This window comes from Panthera tigris, chromosome F3, assembly GCF_018350195.1.
Source record: "Panthera tigris isolate Pti1 chromosome F3, P.tigris_Pti1_mat1.1, whole genome shotgun sequence".
Lineage (NCBI taxonomy): Eukaryota > Metazoa > Chordata > Mammalia > Carnivora > Felidae > Panthera > Panthera tigris.
This window is the reverse complement of record NC_056678.1, coordinates 4,128,598-4,147,745: the sequence shown is the minus strand read 5'-3', so window position 1 is coordinate 4,147,745 and position 19,148 is coordinate 4,128,598. Positions and strand designations below refer to the sequence as shown.

The 19,148-nt window shown below is 39.6% G+C and overlaps 1 protein-coding gene across 1 annotated transcript; it reads right to left on the bottom strand.

Annotated features, from left to right (window-relative positions):
- Positions 1–2,706: 2,706 nt before the first annotated feature.
- On the bottom strand, positions 2,707–19,010 carry TFB2M (transcription factor B2, mitochondrial). Its single transcript, XM_007076951.3, has 8 exons — positions 18,588–19,010; positions 17,692–17,780; positions 13,807–13,960; positions 13,353–13,501; positions 10,172–10,258; positions 7,894–7,956; positions 5,234–5,397; positions 2,707–3,125 (listed from the first exon to the last, which is right to left on the bottom strand). Exons 1-8 carry the CDS (start codon positions 18,880–18,882, stop codon positions 2,951–2,953), a joined length of 1,176 nt encoding a protein of 391 aa, XP_007077013.2. The 5' UTR covers positions 18,883–19,010; the 3' UTR covers positions 2,707–2,950.
- Between the last annotated feature and the right edge of the window lie 138 nt (positions 19,011–19,148).

Here is a 19,148-nt window from a genome sequence, read left to right as displayed (position 1 = left end):
TATTTTTTAAAGTGTATTTCATGTCTCACCAGGTAACTAGGATTCCTCTTTCAAGCCTTAGAATGGTGCCAGTAATATACTAATAGGACATGGAACTTAAAACACCCCTTCCTTCTAGTCCAGGCATGGCGTGGAGGTCTCCAACTGGTCATCACTCGAGTATTGTGCTAATTTTTAGTCGTTAGAAGATCCCCATGTTGAAATGGGATGCTATTGATGAGTGCTACTGAGATAGTATTTATATAAAGGAAACTGATGGGCTTCAGGCATTTGCTTGGCTTTGGACACGTATATGGCTTCAGGTATGGCTGGAGCCAGGGGGCTCGAATGTTATCAAAGTGATGTCTCCTAATTCCATGTGTTAGCTCTGCTTTTTGTATGCTGACTTCATTCTCCAGGTTTTCCTCCCTGTAGGAGTACACTTTGGTAATACAGTATCACATAATTATAGAATATCACAGATAAAAAGCCACAAAGTCCAATCTTTTTCATTTTACACACGCAAAACCAAGGGCCAGATAATTAACCTGTTAAATGCCATTCTACAATTTAGTGATGAGAATGATTACTCCACAATAACAGAATATTTTTAAAAATTCTAATACAGAACATACCTGTTTTGGTCCCAATCACCTTCTCAATTTACACTGACTGGGTTCTTACATATTCTAGAGAAAAACATCTATTTTCTTATGGGAAAGTTATCAATATTCCAAAAACAAACACACACAAAAAATCCTTAAATACGACTGAGTCTCCTCTTGTAATAACTCAAGCTCTTACCTCTTCTACTGGTCTTTAGCCACCATGACTTTACCCAGAGATAAATGTATGGACAACTATTTTACTCTTCTAATAAGAACTTTCCTTCAGAGACACCAGGCCATGCTCCTACTATTCCATGTGAACGTTCTGCTAAACTCATAACGTTTGGGGGATTCAAATGAACCAGAAGACCAACCATGAGGTCCTTTGACAAAGTGTGTGTTTAACCCTGAATTACCTGGTACTAGGCCTTGCCATCACCAGGAATCACTCCACCTTCAGTATCTTATTCTTGCCCTATTATTATTTTAATGTTCATTTATTTTTGAGAGAGACAGAGCTCAAGCATGGGAGGGGCAGAGAGGGAGACACAGTTTCCAAAACAGGCTCCAGTCTCCGAGCTGTCAGCACAGAGCCTGACGCAGGGCTAGAACTCACAAACCTCGAGATCATGACTTGAGCTGAAGTCAGACATTTAACTGAATGAGCCACCCAGGCGCCCCTATTATTATTTTTAATGTTTGTTTTTGAGAGAGCAAGCGAGTGTGAGCGGGGGAGGGGCAGAGAGAGGGGAAGAAAGAAAATCTGAAGCAGGCTCCACGCTGTCAGTGCAAAGCCTGACGCAGGGCTCAAACCCACAAACCACAAGATCATGACCTGAGCTGAATGAGCTGAAGTCGGACATCCAACTGACAGCCACCCAGGCGCCCCTGGTATCTGAATATTAGAGTTTAGTTACGAAGCTTCAGGAGGAATTTAGGCTGAAGGTCTAGCAGTGGAAGACTGAATGGTATGACAGTTTGGCAGATTATACAGTGGCAGGATACGAATTACAAGAGGAAAAAGAGGATTCAGTTTCCAGCCAGATTGAATTGTAGACCAAGGACAATAGCAGGGAAGAACTGGTTTGGCTGAATGTTATTAAGAACATGCCTTGCAAATAGTTACTTAGTAACTCAGGTATTAAGAAGTATCATATTAAGAAGTATCATAATAGCAAACAGATCTGAGATTTGATGTCTCCATTAAAACCTAGTGGCTTCTTCAATCAAAGATCTAAGAAAGTATTCTTAATTTCATTTAGTTTCATGTAAAGGTCTAACTTCAAATGAACTTTCTTGATAGAACAAAAATTCAAGCGACTTTTGAATAGCAGAGTGAATTACTCACTGAAAGCACATTGTACATAACAGTTTAAAATGAAAAGCTTAGGGTCAATTTAATGTATCATTAGATAGAGACTAAAAAAAAAAATCACAAAATCTTATTACTTAAAATATTTTAATTTCTAAAAAAGTTTAAAGCATATTAAAATTGAAATAATTTCATTGTACAGCACTTGATAATATAATTCAACAATTTGCAAAGTAAAACCACTTAAATCATTTTAATTTACTTTCTAAGCTTAATAATGTACAGTCTTTTGCCCTCCAAGAGGAAACAAAAGATCAACAGTGTTAGTGGGCTATTTAAATTAATACAAGGTAAGATACGGGCGCCTGGGTGGCTCAGTCAGTTGGGCATCTGACTTCAGCTCAGGTCATGATCTTGCAGTCTGTGAGTTCAAGCCCCACGTCAGGCCCTGTGCTGACAGCTCAGAGCCTGGAGCCTGCTTCAGATTCTTCTCCATCTCTCTCCACCCCTCCCTCACTCTCAGTGTGTCTCTCTCTCAAAAATAAAATAAAAACATAAAAAAAAAATTTTTTTTTTTAAATACAAGGTAAGATATTTGGCCAAAGGGATTTTTTTTTTTTTTCAGTAAGCTCTACACCCAACGTGGGGATTCAACTCACAATCCTGAGATCAAGTCACACATTCTACTGACTAGGCCAGCCAGGCACCCTTGGCCAAAGGGATTTTTAAAACTAAATTTCATCTGGCAATACCCTACATCTACCAGTATACCTACAGGAGATAGAATTCAAAACAAAACAAATGCAATCTGATCAAATCCACAAGTAATACGGTGTTCATTTTATTTTTTGTGAATAAAATAGCAGTCGTTGTTTCATCCAATATACTAAAGGTATCAACTTCAGAAGAAATTATCTGCCCACTCTGCCAAACAAGAGCAGTTATCTTCTGCTAAAACACTGCAAGCTTCACAAACCCAGTTCTCTTCCATTGGTGCCATAATTTCCAAATAAATAAGCAGTTCTCGCCAGTATGTGGGCAATCCAGTTCCCTACAAGATTATGTCTTCTAGGGAGTCATCAAAGAGCCACCTACAAGATTCTCTGAAAGACTCTATAGTTTCAAAAAGCAGTTTAAAGTCTTCAGGGTACAGATCTGTTATTTTCATGTCTCCATCTTTCTCTATTTCCTTCAGTATAGCTACTGCATTAACTGGACTCAATGACCTGCAAAAGAAATACAAAGTAAGTCTGCTTAATTCCATCTTAGAACTGCAATTAATATTGGTAGAGATGGCTTCTACGCCCAATTTAAAATGCTTAACTTACGATATATAATCAATCTCGTTTGGCTTAAGAGCTTGCGTATAATGTACAGCTTTTACTATTATTTCTAAAGTCTCATGGCTTACCTGTAACAAAAAGAGCAGATTTTGGCCTTCACGTGTTCTCATCAATTCTTACCAAAAAATCCAGTTTAACACTGCCCTTCAAAAAAATTCTTCTGCCTACCTCTTTCATCTCTTAGCTCTCTTTGCAAAAACATCCGTAACATTTAGGTCCATGTAATAGTTCAAGAAGTACAAAGAGCAGAAACTGCTGTCCAACAGTTTTCAAAGAGGGAATAGTTTTCACCTTTTTATGTGAAAATTACTAACGAATAAATTTTAAAGCAGAAAACTGCCTTATATATTAGCCTAGCAAGAAACCATCACTGAGCCTATGACAATAACAAGTAAATATTTATAATAAAATATTTTGGTGGAAAATTTTTCCAATACTTTTTGATTTTGGACAGAATTCTGGTCACAGGTGTAAACATGCTTTCAATTCAGAGGTTGCCAAGGGATTTTAACATTTTGCAACATGTTTACCATATTTATTGCTTATTTTCCTATATTCCTGATATTTTTATTCAAAATAGTCACTACCACAAGGTGATAAGATGAAAAGGGTAGATTACTTTTACTGGTCTGATGCCACTTTTAACATTTATTTTTACACAAATATTGTTCAACCAACAGCTCATTCAGAGTCTCACCTATTCTCTGACAATACTTTGAATGACTATGGGCTGCTGATTCCAAGGTGCAACGCGTAACTTATAAAATTGTACACATCAGCCCATGTAAAAGTTATAAGGATACGAAGTAGGTAGTAACAGCTAGAATGTTAATAAAGCTTTAGGTAGAAACATGAAGTCGGGTCCAGGACAAGAGGACTAGAGGGCTTTGGTTGGGAAGTAAAACCACTAAGGAGAGACAATGACGAAAGGTAGATGGTGGGTACACCAGAAATGATGCTGCCTCCATCCCAGTCACCAGCAAGGAGTTCGTTCTTTTTATTAAGAAAAAGGCTTTTTTAATGTTTATTCATTTTTGAGAGAAGAGATGACTGGGGGACGGGCAAAAAGAGAGGGAGACACAGAATCTGAAGCAGGCTCCAGCCCAGAGCCCCATGAGGGGAGATGAACTCTGGGAGATCATGACCTTAGCCAAAATTGGACACTCAACTGACTGAGCCACCCAGGTCCCCCTATTTTATTTTTTTAAATGTTTATTTTTGAGAGAGAGAGAGAGAGAGAGAGAGCACGCACAAGAGTGGGGTTAAGGGCAGACAGAGAGAAAGACAGAGAGGATCCAAAGTGGGCTCCGCGCTAACAGCAGAGAGCCTGATGTGTGGCTCAAACTCACAAACCACGAGGTCATGCCCTCAACCGAAATTAAGAGTCAGATGCTCGACTGACTGAGCCACTCATGTGCCCCTCTTATTATTTTTTTAAATTTTTATTAATTTTGATAGAGCAAGTAATCAAGAATGAGCAGGAGAGGGAGGGAGAGAGGGAGAGAGGGAGAGAGGGGGAGGGGGGGGGAGAGAGAGAGAGAGAGAGAGAGAGAGAGAGAATCCCAAGAAGGCTCTGCACTGCCAGCACAGAGCCCGATGCAGGGCCTGAACTCACAAACAGGAGATCATGACCTGAGGCAAAACCAAGAATCGGATGCTCAACCAACTGAGCCACACAGGCACCTGCCCCATGGAGGCAGTTCTTCCCACAGGTCAATTCTGGGCATATCTCTGACAGAGATAGAACTGGTAGGCATCCCGAGTTGTTTTTCAAATGAAAAAAAATTAAGCTTAGGAGATTATGTGGGAAATTGAACTTTATTTTTCTTGAAATATGCACCAAGGAAGGGTTTGGAAGATCTGTAGGAGTGAAAACATGGTATCTCACTCTGTTAATCATGATACAGATATAGAAAATGGACTTCTAACATGAAAATCTAATTCTTATATTAAATTGCTACTTTATACTTGCTTTTATTCTTCTTACTTACTGTAAATGGTCCATTAGCGTGGCATGGCGCTTCATAAAACACTGCTTTAACATGTGAAAAAATATGTCATAATTAACAGATGTTAAATTTTCTGTAAATAAATTCTGAAGAGGAGTCAACTGAATAAAACACATGTTTTGTTTATTTATTTGTTCTAATGATTCCTGGAGAGAGAAAGAAATAAGTTGTGTTAGCCACAAAATGTTGCCAGAGCGAGACATAGTGAACCTATTCACACAAGCTGCCTGCTAGAAGAGGCAATCTCCAGAGCTGGAGGGCTCCTATGTGCTCTCGCTGTCTGTGTCAAGAATGCAAGGCCCTAACCACTGTTTACTTGGGCAGTTTCTCAGGGGGGTTTGCAGTGAGCCAGCTTGAGGGAGGAGATCATGTCTCTCCAGGACAAAGAAGCGGCTTGCTTAATGTCTGCTAGAAAAGAAGTGGGTTCCCCCAGCCCTGTGTTTCTATGTTGCAATGCAAACCTCTGCATTTACACCATCCAAATAAGCCATGGCACATTACCCCATAGGACCTGAGGGCAAATACATTCTTTTGTCTGATGCAGGAGTCTGCCCTGGGGTAGTATCCTTTAAAGAGTAACAGGTTATTAACTTGTAAGCAGGGTAAAACCAAATCCCAAACATGACACCAACATGTACTGAACTTCTTTCTATACTGAACAGATTGTAATGTTAAAAAAATATACTATGGTCCATGGCCTGCCTGGTTTTCATATAGTATGAATCTACAAATGGTTTTTACATTTGTAAAGGATGGTTTAAAAAAAAAAAGAATATGAACATGAAGACTATTATGTGGTCTACAAAGCTTAAAACATTTGCAGATTGGCCCTTCACAGAAAAAGTTGGCCAGCCTGCTCTAGTACACAGTAGTCAGGTTAAAATAAAAACTGCACATGCCTTGATGTAAGGTGAAGATGTTTTTTTCTCTAAAGTTATCCCTCACAAAGGAGGAAGGTCATCTGTTTAAGTCCTTTGGAAATCTCATGTGTTAGATAGTGATCCCTTATTTACTTATCCATCTATATACACACACATACACATTTATATTTTTAAATTTTTTAATGTCTTAGTTTAACTTATTTTGAGAGAGACAGAAAGAGAGAGAGAGAGAGCATGAGCAGGGGAGGGGCAGACAGAGAAGGAGAGAGAGAATTCCAAGCAGGCTCTGCTCTGTCAGTGCAGAGCCCAATGCAGGGCTCAATCCTATGAACCGTGAGATCACAACCTGAGACAAAATCAAGAGTTGGACATGCTTAACCGACTGAGCCACTCAGGTGTCCCTTTCTTTTTTATATGTTTTTATTTATTTTTTCATTTTATTTGAGAGAGAGAAGAGCATTTGTGTGGGGAAGGACAGAGGGGCAGAAGGAGATAGAGACAATCTTAAGGAGGCTCCATTCCATGCCCAGCTCAGAGCCCCAACACATGTGAGATCATGACCTAACTTAACTTACTGACACTTAACTAACTGAGCCACCCACCTCCCCCCATTTTTAAATATATATATAAATATTTATATATATATATATTTATATATATATATATAGTATATATATATTTATTTGTGGAAAACAAATTAGCCTGAAAAAGAAAACTTCAATCAATTTTGGTTTCTAGCTGTGGATGCCTACAGTTGATTGTGGGCGGGGGGAGGGATCAGTGAAATTAAAAACTGCTTACTGGGTGCTATAATGATAAGCTGGGACTAGGGCATCATTAGCATTTAATCCTAAAGTGAAACTTTTGAATTGACTTCAAAAATTATTTTTGAAAATTCAACTACTTTGTTCCAATTTCACTACAAGCACCCCTAACATAAAGTAAATGGAGGATAACTTTAGAACATCACCACTTCGGTTCTTTAGAGAGGAAAAAAAACCAAACACAAGCCCCACCCCCACAGATAAGAAACAAGACATACTGATTCATCAAACATATGACAAATTCAATCATTATAATTAGTAATATTACAAATTTCTGACTTTTAGTTTATCAAATTAGTTGGACACTAAAATGACCATATTTTCCAAATCTGAGATATACCTTCTATTTCAAGAGAGATAAAAATGAAGTCAAATTCTGTTTAAGCTCTTACTATGCTAACTAGGATCCACGTACAATCAGCTGACAAATACAACTCTTAAAAAATAATGAGAATTGTAAAAAAATGTTTATGATTTATATTGATAGAGACAGCAGGAGAGAGGGCACGCAAGCAGGGAAGGGGCAGAGAGAGAGGGAGAGAGAGAATCCCAACCAAGCAGGGCTTGCACTGTCAGCACAGAGCCCAACACAAGGCTCAATCCCAAGAACCAGAGATCATGACCCAACCTGAAATCAAGAGTCAGACACTTAACCAACTGAGGCACTAGGTGGGTCAGTTGGTTTAGCGTCCGACTTCTGCTCAGGTCATGATCTTACAGTTCATGGGTTCAAGCCCCACATCGGGCTTGCTGCTGTCAGCACGGAGCCCTATTCAGATCCTCTGTCCCCCTCTTTCTCTGCCCCACTCCCCAGTGGTTCCCTCTCTCTTTCTCTCTCAAAAATGAATAAGTTTACTTAAAAAATTTTTTAAGTAAATACAGAATACCAAATGTTCCATTTAGAGGAAAAAAAGGAAGGTTATTTATTAATTCTTACCTTATTCTTCGACTTTTTTGGTCCCCCAACTTGGTTATATACACTGAATGAGGACCAAGGCTCCTTGAGGGAAGATAAACAAAACCAAAACATTTCTTTGAGTTTTCTGCAAAGTGTCCCAGATTATTACTGCCTTTAAACAACAGAACAAATCAAATCTGAGTCATCATTCTAACTGGATTTAAGAAAAACAACTGGGATAGTTAAATCATAAATATCCCTCTTCTGTTTTTTTAGATAAAGAGAAAGAAAATCAAAGGTCTATCCAGATATTGGGAATTCCCTTATCTGGAAAGACTCATCCTTAATACAGTTATGCAAATAGGTCCTTAAGTTATCTCAATAGCTAAGATTTCCACATTAGACTCACAATCAGGTTAGGGACCATCACATCAACACTGAGGTTAATGAATGGCCAAAGTCAACATAGGCCTTTGAAAACAAACACTGCAGAACCACCAAAAAGACTCTCCGGAAAGCTAACTTTGCCAGGAGGCCTTTATGAAGAAAGCAGCAGATAGCCTGGATGATAGAAGAGGCCCAGGTAAAAAGGCAGGCAACAGAATGAGAGATCACTGAGGTAAGAAAGGATTTCAGGGACACCAAGAACTACAGTACCAAGGTCACAATATACAAGTGCAGGGTCAGTGCTGTGAACGCTAGTGTGAAAAGAGTTCTGCAAATACAGGAACATGACGAGAGCATGACAGATACAAAAGACAAGGAACAGAGATCCAATCTAAGAACCTCACGTATTGGAGAAGAAAAAACAGATTGGAACAAAAGCTGAAGTCGAATGGGTAACATTCTAACAACTGAGTATGCACACTGACCGGCTTAACATGTTCCTGGACAAAAGCAGGGAAGGGACTACATGGAGATGCACATGGCAAATTTAAAATGAAACCAACACCTCCCTCGAAGCACAAGGGCCCATATATATTGTATGTATATAAACATACATCCAATAAAAACTCTAATCTACTAAAATAAAAAAGACAAAGGACAAATTATGGCATGAAAGAAATAGTGGTCATCAGTTTTTTCTTCACTCCGGCCCCTTGCTATGAATAGAGGAGCCACTAGTCCTATGTGGCTATTGAACACTTGAAACATGTCTAGTCTGAATGGAGATGTGTTACGTGTGAAATACACACTGAACTTCAAAGGCCTAGAACATAAAGAATGCAAATTATGTAATAACCAATCGTAACATACTGATTGTACACTGAAATGACAGTATTTTGATCAAGAAGGTTAAATCAAATACATTAAAATTAGTTTCACCTGTTTTTTCCTGTTAATGAATGTTGCTACTATTAAACCTAAAATACATGGCTCACGCTATATTTTTATTAGACAACTCTGATCTTGCTGAAAGAAATAAACTAAAAAGGGGAATACTCTAGTGAGGTTTTAAGTGGCCATTAAAAACTTACGAAAAATGTCTACTGACAAGAGAAAAAACTTACCATTAACTATTACTAGTGAGTAAGAAATACAAGATACAAAGTAATATAATCTCCACTATGTAAAGAATAAAAACAAAAACTGAGCAAAAAGAAAAGGCTACAAATATGCTACAAATGTCAATATTGACCTCTGGGTGACAGAATGGTAGTGGTGACTTTTAAAAAATTCTTCTTTCCTTCCTTCCTTTTCCTTCCTGGTCTCACATTTTTACAATAAGCCCATATTATTTTTATGATCTGAGAAAAATATAAATATGTGACAAAAACATAATTATCTTCAACAGCTAGGAAAAAATAAAATTAATTTTTTAATTTTTCTCCATTTATTGGTCAAAGAAATGTAGCCTCTTTTCTTTTCTTAGAGAGGGGGTGCACGTGAGCAAGGGGCAGAGACAGAGAGACAGAGAGGGAGAGAAAGAAGTGGGGCTTGAGCTCACCTGATGCGGGGCTCGAACTCATGAACTGTGAAAACATGACCTGCGCTGATGTCAGATGCTTAACAACTGAGCCACCCAGGCATCCAAAATGTAGTCTCTTTAAAAACAATGAAGTTCTGGGGCACCTGGGTGGCTCAGTCAGTTAAGCATAGACTTCAGCTCAGGTCATGATCTCACAGTTCGTGAGTTCGAGCCCTGCATCGGGCTCTGTGCTGATGGCTCGGAGCCCGGAGCCTGCTTCGGATTCTGTATCTCCCTCTCTCTCTGACCCTCCCCTGCTTATGCTCTCTCTCTGTCTCTCAAAGGTAAATAAATAAACTTTAAAAAAAAAAATGAAGTTCTGTTGCAATCTAGAAGGATTTTACTCACCACATGCAGAAGCTTAATCTCACAAGCTACTTGCCAGAGCACACTTAATGGTTGATACAGGTTATTTTGGGGATCTGCCACCAGTTTCTAATGAAAAGAAAATAAGTTGCATGTATACATGACTATGATCAATCAAATTCAAATTTTGATCTTAAAAGTATTATCTTAATAGTATCTGGAAATTGAAGAAAATTAGAATTAAATGCAAATCTTAACTGTAACACTTCAAGGAAGAGAAGGTCTTTTTAAATTTTCACATTGAAATACATCACCATGTACACTTAAAATATAACGTATGTGGGATTGATTTCCTTTAGCCATCCCTGATAGCCATGCCCCCACCAGGGCAAAATCTCATTAAAGCAAAAAATGAAACAAAAATATCTAATTACATGGGGAACAAGGGTGTTAGAACTATGTATCAGGTAGCCTAGTAAATTCTCAGTCAAGAATTGTCCAGGCTGACACTTGAAGGCTGAGCGCTTGGCAGTGAATGAGAGGGCAGCACACAGACAGAGCAAACCACATGTGAAAAGGCCCACAGTAGAAAAAAGCATTAGAACATTTCCTAATAGCAAGATGAAATCTGATGAAGCACTTCCCGTTTCTCTTCCTTCACGTAGATGATGTACGTACAGCCTCAAGGTTCTGAGTCCCCCACGCTTCTCATGGACAGTCACTATTTCTCTACCGAGTCTTGGGGAGTAAACCACCTTTTCACGTCTTGCTCCACCATCCTGACCCATAACTCTTATAGACGAGTAAGCATCTTGTGTTACAATGGGTTAAAAGATTTTTTTTACTCTCATTTTTATTATTTTTTAATATAATTTATTGTCAAACTGGCTTACATACAACACCCATTGCTCATCCCAACAAGCGCCCTCCTCAATGCCCATCACCCACTTTCCTCTCTTCCCCACCACCCCCATCCACCCCCAGTTTGTTCTCTGTATTTAAGAGTCTCTTGCGGTTTCCCTCCCTCCCTCTCTGTTTGTAACTATTTTTTCCCCTTCCCTTTCCCCATGGTCTTCTGGTAAGTTTCTCAAGATCCACATATGAGCAAAAACACACGATACCTGTCCTTCTCTGACTGACTTATTTCACTCAGCATAATACCTACAATGGATTAAAAGATTAATAACATGAAGCATTCTGAGCAGAAAAGAAACATTACTCTCAAGACACTATCAAGAACTTCAGAAGGTCCTTGAATTTCAGAGAACAGAGTCGAAAAACCCTAAGTATTCCTGTTAGAATACATGAATTCAGCAAAGTTGCAGGATATAAAAACAACACACAAACGTCAGTCATATTTCTATGTTCAAGATGAACAATCCGAAAAGGAAATTAAGAAAACTTCATTTACAACAGCACCAAGAAGAGTAAACTACTTAGGGATCAACTTAACGAAGGAGGTGAAGGATTTGTACACTGAGAACTACACCTAATGAAAGAGATTAAACACAAGTGGAAAGACAACTTGTGTTCACGGATGGGAAGACTTACCAATGTTAAGATATCAATGTTACCCACAGTGATCTACGGATTCACTGCAATCCCTATCAAAATCCCAAGGGTGTTTTTTTCACAGAAACAGAAAAACCAGTCCTAGATTCATATGGAATCTCAAGGGACACTGAATAGCCTAATGTAATAAAATAAGAGAGCCCAGAAACAGACCCTAATGTGTAGGGTTTAATGATGTTTTGAGAAGGGCATCAAGGTCATTCATCGGGGAAGGCACAGTCTTTTCAACAAAAGATGCTGGGAAAACTGAATACCCGTATGCACAAGAATGAAGTTGGACCCTTACCCAACACCATATAAAAAAGTAACTCAAAATGGATCAAAGACCTGAATGTAAGAACTGAAACTTACAAAACTCTTAGAACATAAGAAAAAAGCTTCCTGACATTGGATTTGACAGTGATTCCTCAGCTATGACACCAAAGGCACAGACAGAAAGAAGAAAAAAATAGACAAACCGGCCTTCATCACAATAAAAAACTTCAGGAATCAATGTGCACAATCAACAGTGTACAGCGACACCCCACAGATGGGGAGAAAACACCTGCAGGTATTTCATGTATCCGAACAGGGATTTATCACGAGAATATATAAATAAATCCTAAAGCTCAACAACAACAACAACAACAACAACAACAACCCCAAAACGGCAAAGGACCTTAGCAGACATTCCTAACACAAACGGTCTACGAGCACCTGAAAAGATGTTCAACATCAGTAATCAAATCAAAAGCACAATGAGACCTCATTACAATGGGTATTATAAACAGAAAACAAATGTTGAGAGACAACGGAGTAACTGGAATTCCTGTGCACTGCCGGTGGGAACGTAAAATAGTGCAGCTGCTGTGGAAAACGGTAGGGTGGCTCCCCCAGAGTTGAAAAATAGGATTGCCGCACGATCCAGCAATGCCACCCCTGGGTAGGCAGCCAAATGTACTGCAAGCAGACCCTGGAAGTCAGACTTGCAACCAGAGCTCACGGCAGCATCATTTACGATAACCAAAAGTGGGAGCGACCCAAACGTTCACTGACACATGAACGAATAAACAAAAGGTGGTGCGCGTGTATGTCCATATATGATATACAATGGAGTATTTCTCGGCCTTAAAAAGAAAACGAAATTCTGACACGCTACAGCTTGGAAGAACTCCAAAGGCGTTACGTACACTAAGTGAAGTCGGACACTAAACACGCTACTCTATCATTCCACTTACATGAAGGACCTAGAATAGTCAAATTCATGGACTATTCTGTGAATAGTCATAGAAGTAGAACACTGTTTGCCAGAGACTCGGGAAGGGGGAGGTGGGGAGTTGATGTTTAATTCGGTATGGGATGATCAACAACTTCTGAGAAGAAACAGATGGTGGTTAATGGCTGGACCACAACGTGAACAGACTTAACGCCACTGAACTGGACGCTTTGAAACTTAAAATGATAAATATTGTATCTTGTATGTTTAACCACACAAAAAAAAAAGACTTAAAAAAATCGAACCTAAAGACCGCTCTACAGAAATTTAAAAACAATCTCAACACTCTCAAGTGTCATGAGCTCAAATTAAAGCCACACAGATTAAGACTACGCAGACAAAAATCACAGGACTCTTTCAAAACAAAAGCTACTCAGTGACTTGTTAATAACCTACCTCGTATTCCTTCTCAGCAATAAACATATTTAGCTGTACTCGTCCATAACTGTATATAGAAGTAGAAGAATACAGGTCATACAAAAGTTTCCAAAGTATCTTTTTCTCGTTTTTAGCTGGGAAGATTCCAACTACTCTTAATGGGTTATCTGTTAAGAACACAAGCAAAAATATTTGAATAAATTGTTTAAATTTCTTCCAAAGATCATATTTTATGGAGTCAAACCAAGTTAACAAACTATCATTTCAATTACAACTCAGGTACGGCATCTTTCCTCAATAGGGAACTTGGCCTCTGCAGAACGGCTCTAAGTGTATCCATGTGAGTGGAAAGCCATAGTCAACACAAACTATACCATCTGGACAGTACACGGATCTCTTTAACAGACAAGGTGTACTGCTAGAGAAAGGTGGCAAATTATAAGGCATTTGAGACAGTGAATGACAAAATTACCTTCTGACCAAGGAAGTGCTTCTATTCCCAAATTCTGAAAAAGTGTTTCTGAAAGCATAATGGGAGGTTTTACTATTCCAGAATTTCTAGGATCCAGTTTAAAGAAGTCACAGTGGACCACTTCTAGTTTTCTAGTCACCTTTGTTCGCAGCGACTAAAGAGAGACAGAGAGACATGTTTAAGATTTTCAGTGATATGCAAACTCGGTAACAATTCAAAGATCTACTTCAAAAAATTTACCCTAAAAATTAACATAATTAAGAGAAATTAAATAATGCCGGAAAAGTGATGAATGCAAAATATTACTAAGAAAAAGCCCCCAACACAAAAATCTTTCAAGAAATTCTTACTCATCCTTTTTTCTTTTTAAATTTTTTTAATGTTTACTTAGTTTTGAGAAAAGGAGAGAGAAAGAGAGAGAAAAAGAGAGAGCACGTGAGCCGGTGAGGGGCAGAGAGAGGGAGACACAGAATCCGAAGCAGGCCCCAGGCTCTGAGCTGTCAGCACAGAGCCCGACGCGGGGCTCAAACCCACCAACTGTGAGATCATGACCTAAGCAGAGTTGGGCGCTTAACCGACTGAGCCACCCAGGGGCCCCTCATGCTTTTTTCTCTAATCTGAAGTTACAAAAAAATCAAAGAGGGCACTACGATGTGCGATATATAACGAGGTTCTCATGCACAGAAAATTCTGTTGATATATACCAAAGTTTCAAGAATGTGCAATTTAAAGTTACAAAACAAAAAACCTAACTATTTTTAAGTGCTTGATTACAACCTCTAAATATTATTTAAATCTAGTAAATTCTAATGATCATTTTCAAGGGGACCCTTGAGAATGGCAGAAGCAACAGCCTGGGTGGAAACCATTTACTTTTGCTCGTGTTAGTCCTGAGACACCTGTTAGGCGGTCCAAGTGGAGACGTCAGGCAGAAAGTTGTAGGCCTGACGGGGGGGGCGGTCAGTGGAATGGTCCAGGCTAATGACATAAAGTGGTGAGAACTGGCTTGTTGAAGGTTATTAAACCCAGGGGTGCAGAGGAGACCCCCTAGGGAGAATCACAGGAGACTAGGCCTGAGGATGGAGTAACTAACCCCAAGGTCTCACAAGAAGCTGAGAAGTAAAAAACGTGAGGAAGAAAACCAGAAGAGTGTGGTGTTAGGCCAGCTAGAGAAAAAGAACACTCACTGGATGGATATCTTACAAACAGATCATCGTGAAAGTCCTACAAATTGTTCTATGTGTACAGCAATAAAGTAACCTCACAAGTTACTCAAGCGTCGTATTTTAATCTTTGTAACTAAGAAATCTAATGAATTTTGGTTTGATAGGAATGTAAGAATACACACTTTAAGACTTTGTTCCCAGGGCGCCTGGGGGGCTCAGTCAGTTAAGCGTCCAACTTTGGCTTAGGTCATGATCTCGCTGTTTGTGAGTTCGAGCCCTGCATTGGGCTCTGTGCTGACAGCTCGGACCTGGAGCCTGCTTTGGATTCTTTGTCCTCCTCTCTCTGCCCCTCCCCACCCCCAGCTCTGTGAGGGGAAAGTCTCTCTCTCTCAAAAATAAACAAAAAAGACCTTGCTCCACTCGCACTTTGAAAGTACATGTTGGTTTTTGCATCTATCGCTTACCATGCAATAATGGTAATGACAATAACAGCCAAAACACCAAAATAATTTAGTTCCACAGTAATAGTGAAATCACCTTTTAAAATTGAACTTGGTTGCATTTAGGATTCAAAGATAGGAAGCAGTTTATCTTATTTCAATTGCAACAAGAATCTTTACAAGTAGGCATTACTGTCTCTATTTCCCGTAAGAGAAAAGGAAAAACCAAAGTCAAACAGGTTAAATTACTTAATTGCCAGAGAGTCTTAAAGGTAGCGAAGGCTAGAGCTGACATTCAGGCTGATCTGAAAAGACTGTTCTGTCTCTGCTGAAATACCATACAGCTTACCACAGAAGCTATCTCTTCAGCTGAACATGTACAGCTATTTCTGCAACAACAGTTTCCATTTTCAGCAGGGATATATTATGATTTATTATCATAGGCTACAATTTGAAAACTATCTCCAGCACATCCAGACAGGAAAACAAACTGTTCCCACTCGAAACACTGTTAATGTGGAGTCTTGGGAATTTATGAGAGGGTAGGGGGTTCTAAAGTTAGATAAAAATCCTAAGCCTTCATTATCTTTGAAAAATCTTTTCAGTGTTTAGAAACAAACTCTGGGGGGCTAGAAGCAATATCTGCTAAAAGCACCACTTTAAAGCTGGGATTTAGGGCCACAAAACTTCTATTTAAATGGTTCCTTCTCGTTTATTCTGGCAGATAGATGAATTCACACAAAACCTTATTTGAATGGTTTTTCACTCCATCATAATGATGGTTAATAAGAGTGAAAGAACAGGTTCTAAGGGCTGAGCTCAAGTTAGTGTTGAGCAGAGAGGGGGAAAGAGGAGTCAGAAAGAAAATAAAAGCCTGAACTGGAACATGAACTAGTTCTAATCAAACACTGGATTTAGTCAGAGACGGATTTTGTTCTTACATTGTAGTTTCAGGAAACTTTATGACTAATATTCCTGTAAGAAATACTGTATGTCATGACCTTTCTAGCCCCCAACCTTCCATCTTTCACTCAATCATTGTGTTCAAATGAACACTTTCCTCGATCGTACAAAAAAGCAACTATTGTGTTATAGGATAAGAAAGTAAATAAAAAGACATTTTAATGCCATCTTATTTTGTGAACATGCAGATCACTCTTTCAAAAGTCGGCCTTTTATAAAGGATCAAAATAAAAGCTTTCAATTCCCAAAGTGAAACTGAAATTACAGGTGGCTATGTTTACTAAATCACACTTCATGATCTTGTTATTTATTTAATTATTTATTTATTTGGTGGGGGGTAGAGAGGGGGAGAAAGAGAATCCCAGGCAGGCTCCACACTGTCAGTGCAGAGCCTGATGTGGGGCTCAAACTCACGAACCCACACTTCATGATCTTCAGTCTTTTAATAATCTTGTCTTTTAAACTCTTCATGTTTTGGAATTCCAGTAGATTCAGCATCAATTCAATAACCTGGAAAACCTTGATTTCTTTTCAAAGCAATCAGTTGTACAGTAACAACCATCTAACATGCACAGTTGTATTAAAAAATTAAGAAAAAAAGGATTTGGTACATTTTCATAATTTTTTTGTTGTCATCCTGCACTTTTAAATCATTCCATTTCACATGGTTTCAGAAATTTAGCACAGAGAGGTATAAGGTTCCTAAACTGAATCCAGAGACTTGAGGAGGGAGGGGAAAGAGAAGGAAGGAGGCTGACAGTGAGGTAAGGAATGTCCACTTCACTGTTCTGTGAAGGGATCTGCTATACAAGGAAGCAGAATTCACTGAAAAATCCATTTGGATAATGCTTTCACTGCATGCAATTGTATCTGACTATACCACACCTTCCTTGCCTCTGAAGCCCTAAATCCAGAGTTAACAAGAGTCCCGTTGATCTAATCGTCACACTCCAATTAGATTCTAAGTTCATAGAAAGCAGAGGTACGGGATACCCTACTAGAGATGAGGAAAGAACCCTGGAGATACCAGTTATACACTTTGTTCAGTCACCCATCTAGTCTGTAGCAGAGGTACACACAGAGAATAAATCTCAGGACTCTAATCGTTTAGTCATTCAATGAGCATAGATACCGTGATATTATCACTTACTGATACTTACTATACTATGCTCTAGTCACCGGGGATAACAATGTATGTACAGCATGGCCCCTAAAACTGAGTCTAAAAAAATAAATTGTGCTTGTTACTTTCCTAAATACTCAAAGATAGCTGACTGAGCAATAAATTTCTTTTTTTTTAGAAACTAAAAATATACCTGCAAATGTGGAAGAAAAGTTCTGTTACACTCAAGGGCAATCACTTTGGCCTGGCTTTCAAGTAATGCTTGGGTCAGGATTCCAGGACCTAGTATATTAACAGAAAAAAATGTTCATTTGCAAAAGAAACAATTTCTTTCAATATCATTTACTAAAGTAGATATTTTACCTGTATTATCTAATTTTGATTCCCACAACATCCCCAAAGTAGATATTACACTTTTTATTTACATGCAAGGAAACTGGGGATTAGATAACATCATTTGCCTCAACACAGCTGATAAGCAGTGCTGCTGGACTTTGAATCCGTTCTGTCAAAGCCTGAAAAGCCTCTCAATCACAAAGTTTTACTATGTCTTGGAAAACCAAACAAGAAAAGGTGCCTTTAGCACACCAATTATTCATGGACTACCCAGATACCCTAACCACGAAAGATACTGTAAAACCTAAACAAAACAGACCCACGACAGAAAGTGCTACTTTAAACAAGGATTTTTCAGGAGCGACTGGCTGGGTCACTCAGAAAACTGTGAGACTCTTGATCTCAGAGTTCGAGCCCCACGCCGGGTGTAGAGATTACGTGCATAAATAAACTTTAAATCTTATGTTCTGACATCCTGCTATGGTCTCTAGGACACCTATACAAAGGTTAGATAAAAGTTCTGGGCGGGGGGCGCTTGCAAGTATTTTGAGGAGATGGTAAAAGCTAAGAGCAGGTATTACCAAATGTTGTGTAAAGTGCAAATTGGTGCAGAAATATTTCATGGTGTCATGATTACCACAGTCCATACAAGCTGCTTCAAGGGGTCAGGTCTTAAACAGCACCGCGTGGGCAATCAGTACAATAGGCACTAGTCACGAACGTCCAAGAAAACACAGTCCACGACGGACTCACCTGGATTGCACTCCAGGAAGAGCTGGTGACGGTTCCTGTTCTCTTTCTGCAGTATCTGCACCAAGGTCGTGGCGAGTTTCGGATTGGTTATGTAACTCCGGGGCTCTGAGCGGTTCTTGGGCATCCACGAGGGCGAGTCTCTGAAACCCTGGCTGGGCGACAGCTGCGGGTGGAGGTCAGACAAGCCGCGGCGGTTCCGCGCCCGGACGCTCTTCCACCTCGCCGCTCCTGACCCCAAAACGCAAAAGCGACCGGCGCCGGCCAAGGATGACAGCATCAGCCGCGGGACCGACATCCTCGCCCTCTAACGTCTGTCCCAATGTCGCCCGGGGTCGTCACATCGTCAACGAACTCCGTACAGGACACCCCACGTGCCACATCTGCCTACCACCCTGCTAGGGCGGGTGGTATAGACACTACAAACCGCGCATGCGAACGCTCCCTTCTTCTTGCCACTTCCCTCACTTCCGCTTCCGTCCGGGTGCAGTCGCCGGAGGATTGTGAGTGGACGGACGTAGAGAGAGACGGACCATCCGGGTTGTGTCTGGACCTGTTACTCTA

What these genes read in the sequence shown, in the direction of transcription:
- TFB2M (XM_007076951.3), bottom strand. Translation starts at nt 18,882, where the DNA reads ATGTCGGTCCCGCGGCTGATGCTGTCATCCTTGGCCGGCGCCGGTCGC. An exon ending in CTTTTCTTCCACATTTGCAG is followed by an intron (nt 13,961 to 17,691) that starts GTATATTTTTAG and finishes GTCTCTCTTTAG; the next exon opens with TCGCTGCGAACAAAGGTGAC. An exon ending in ACGCTAATGGACCATTTACA is followed by an intron (nt 3,126 to 5,233) that starts GTAAGTAAGAAG and finishes TTTCTTTTGCAG; the next exon opens with GTCATTGAGTCCAGTTAATG.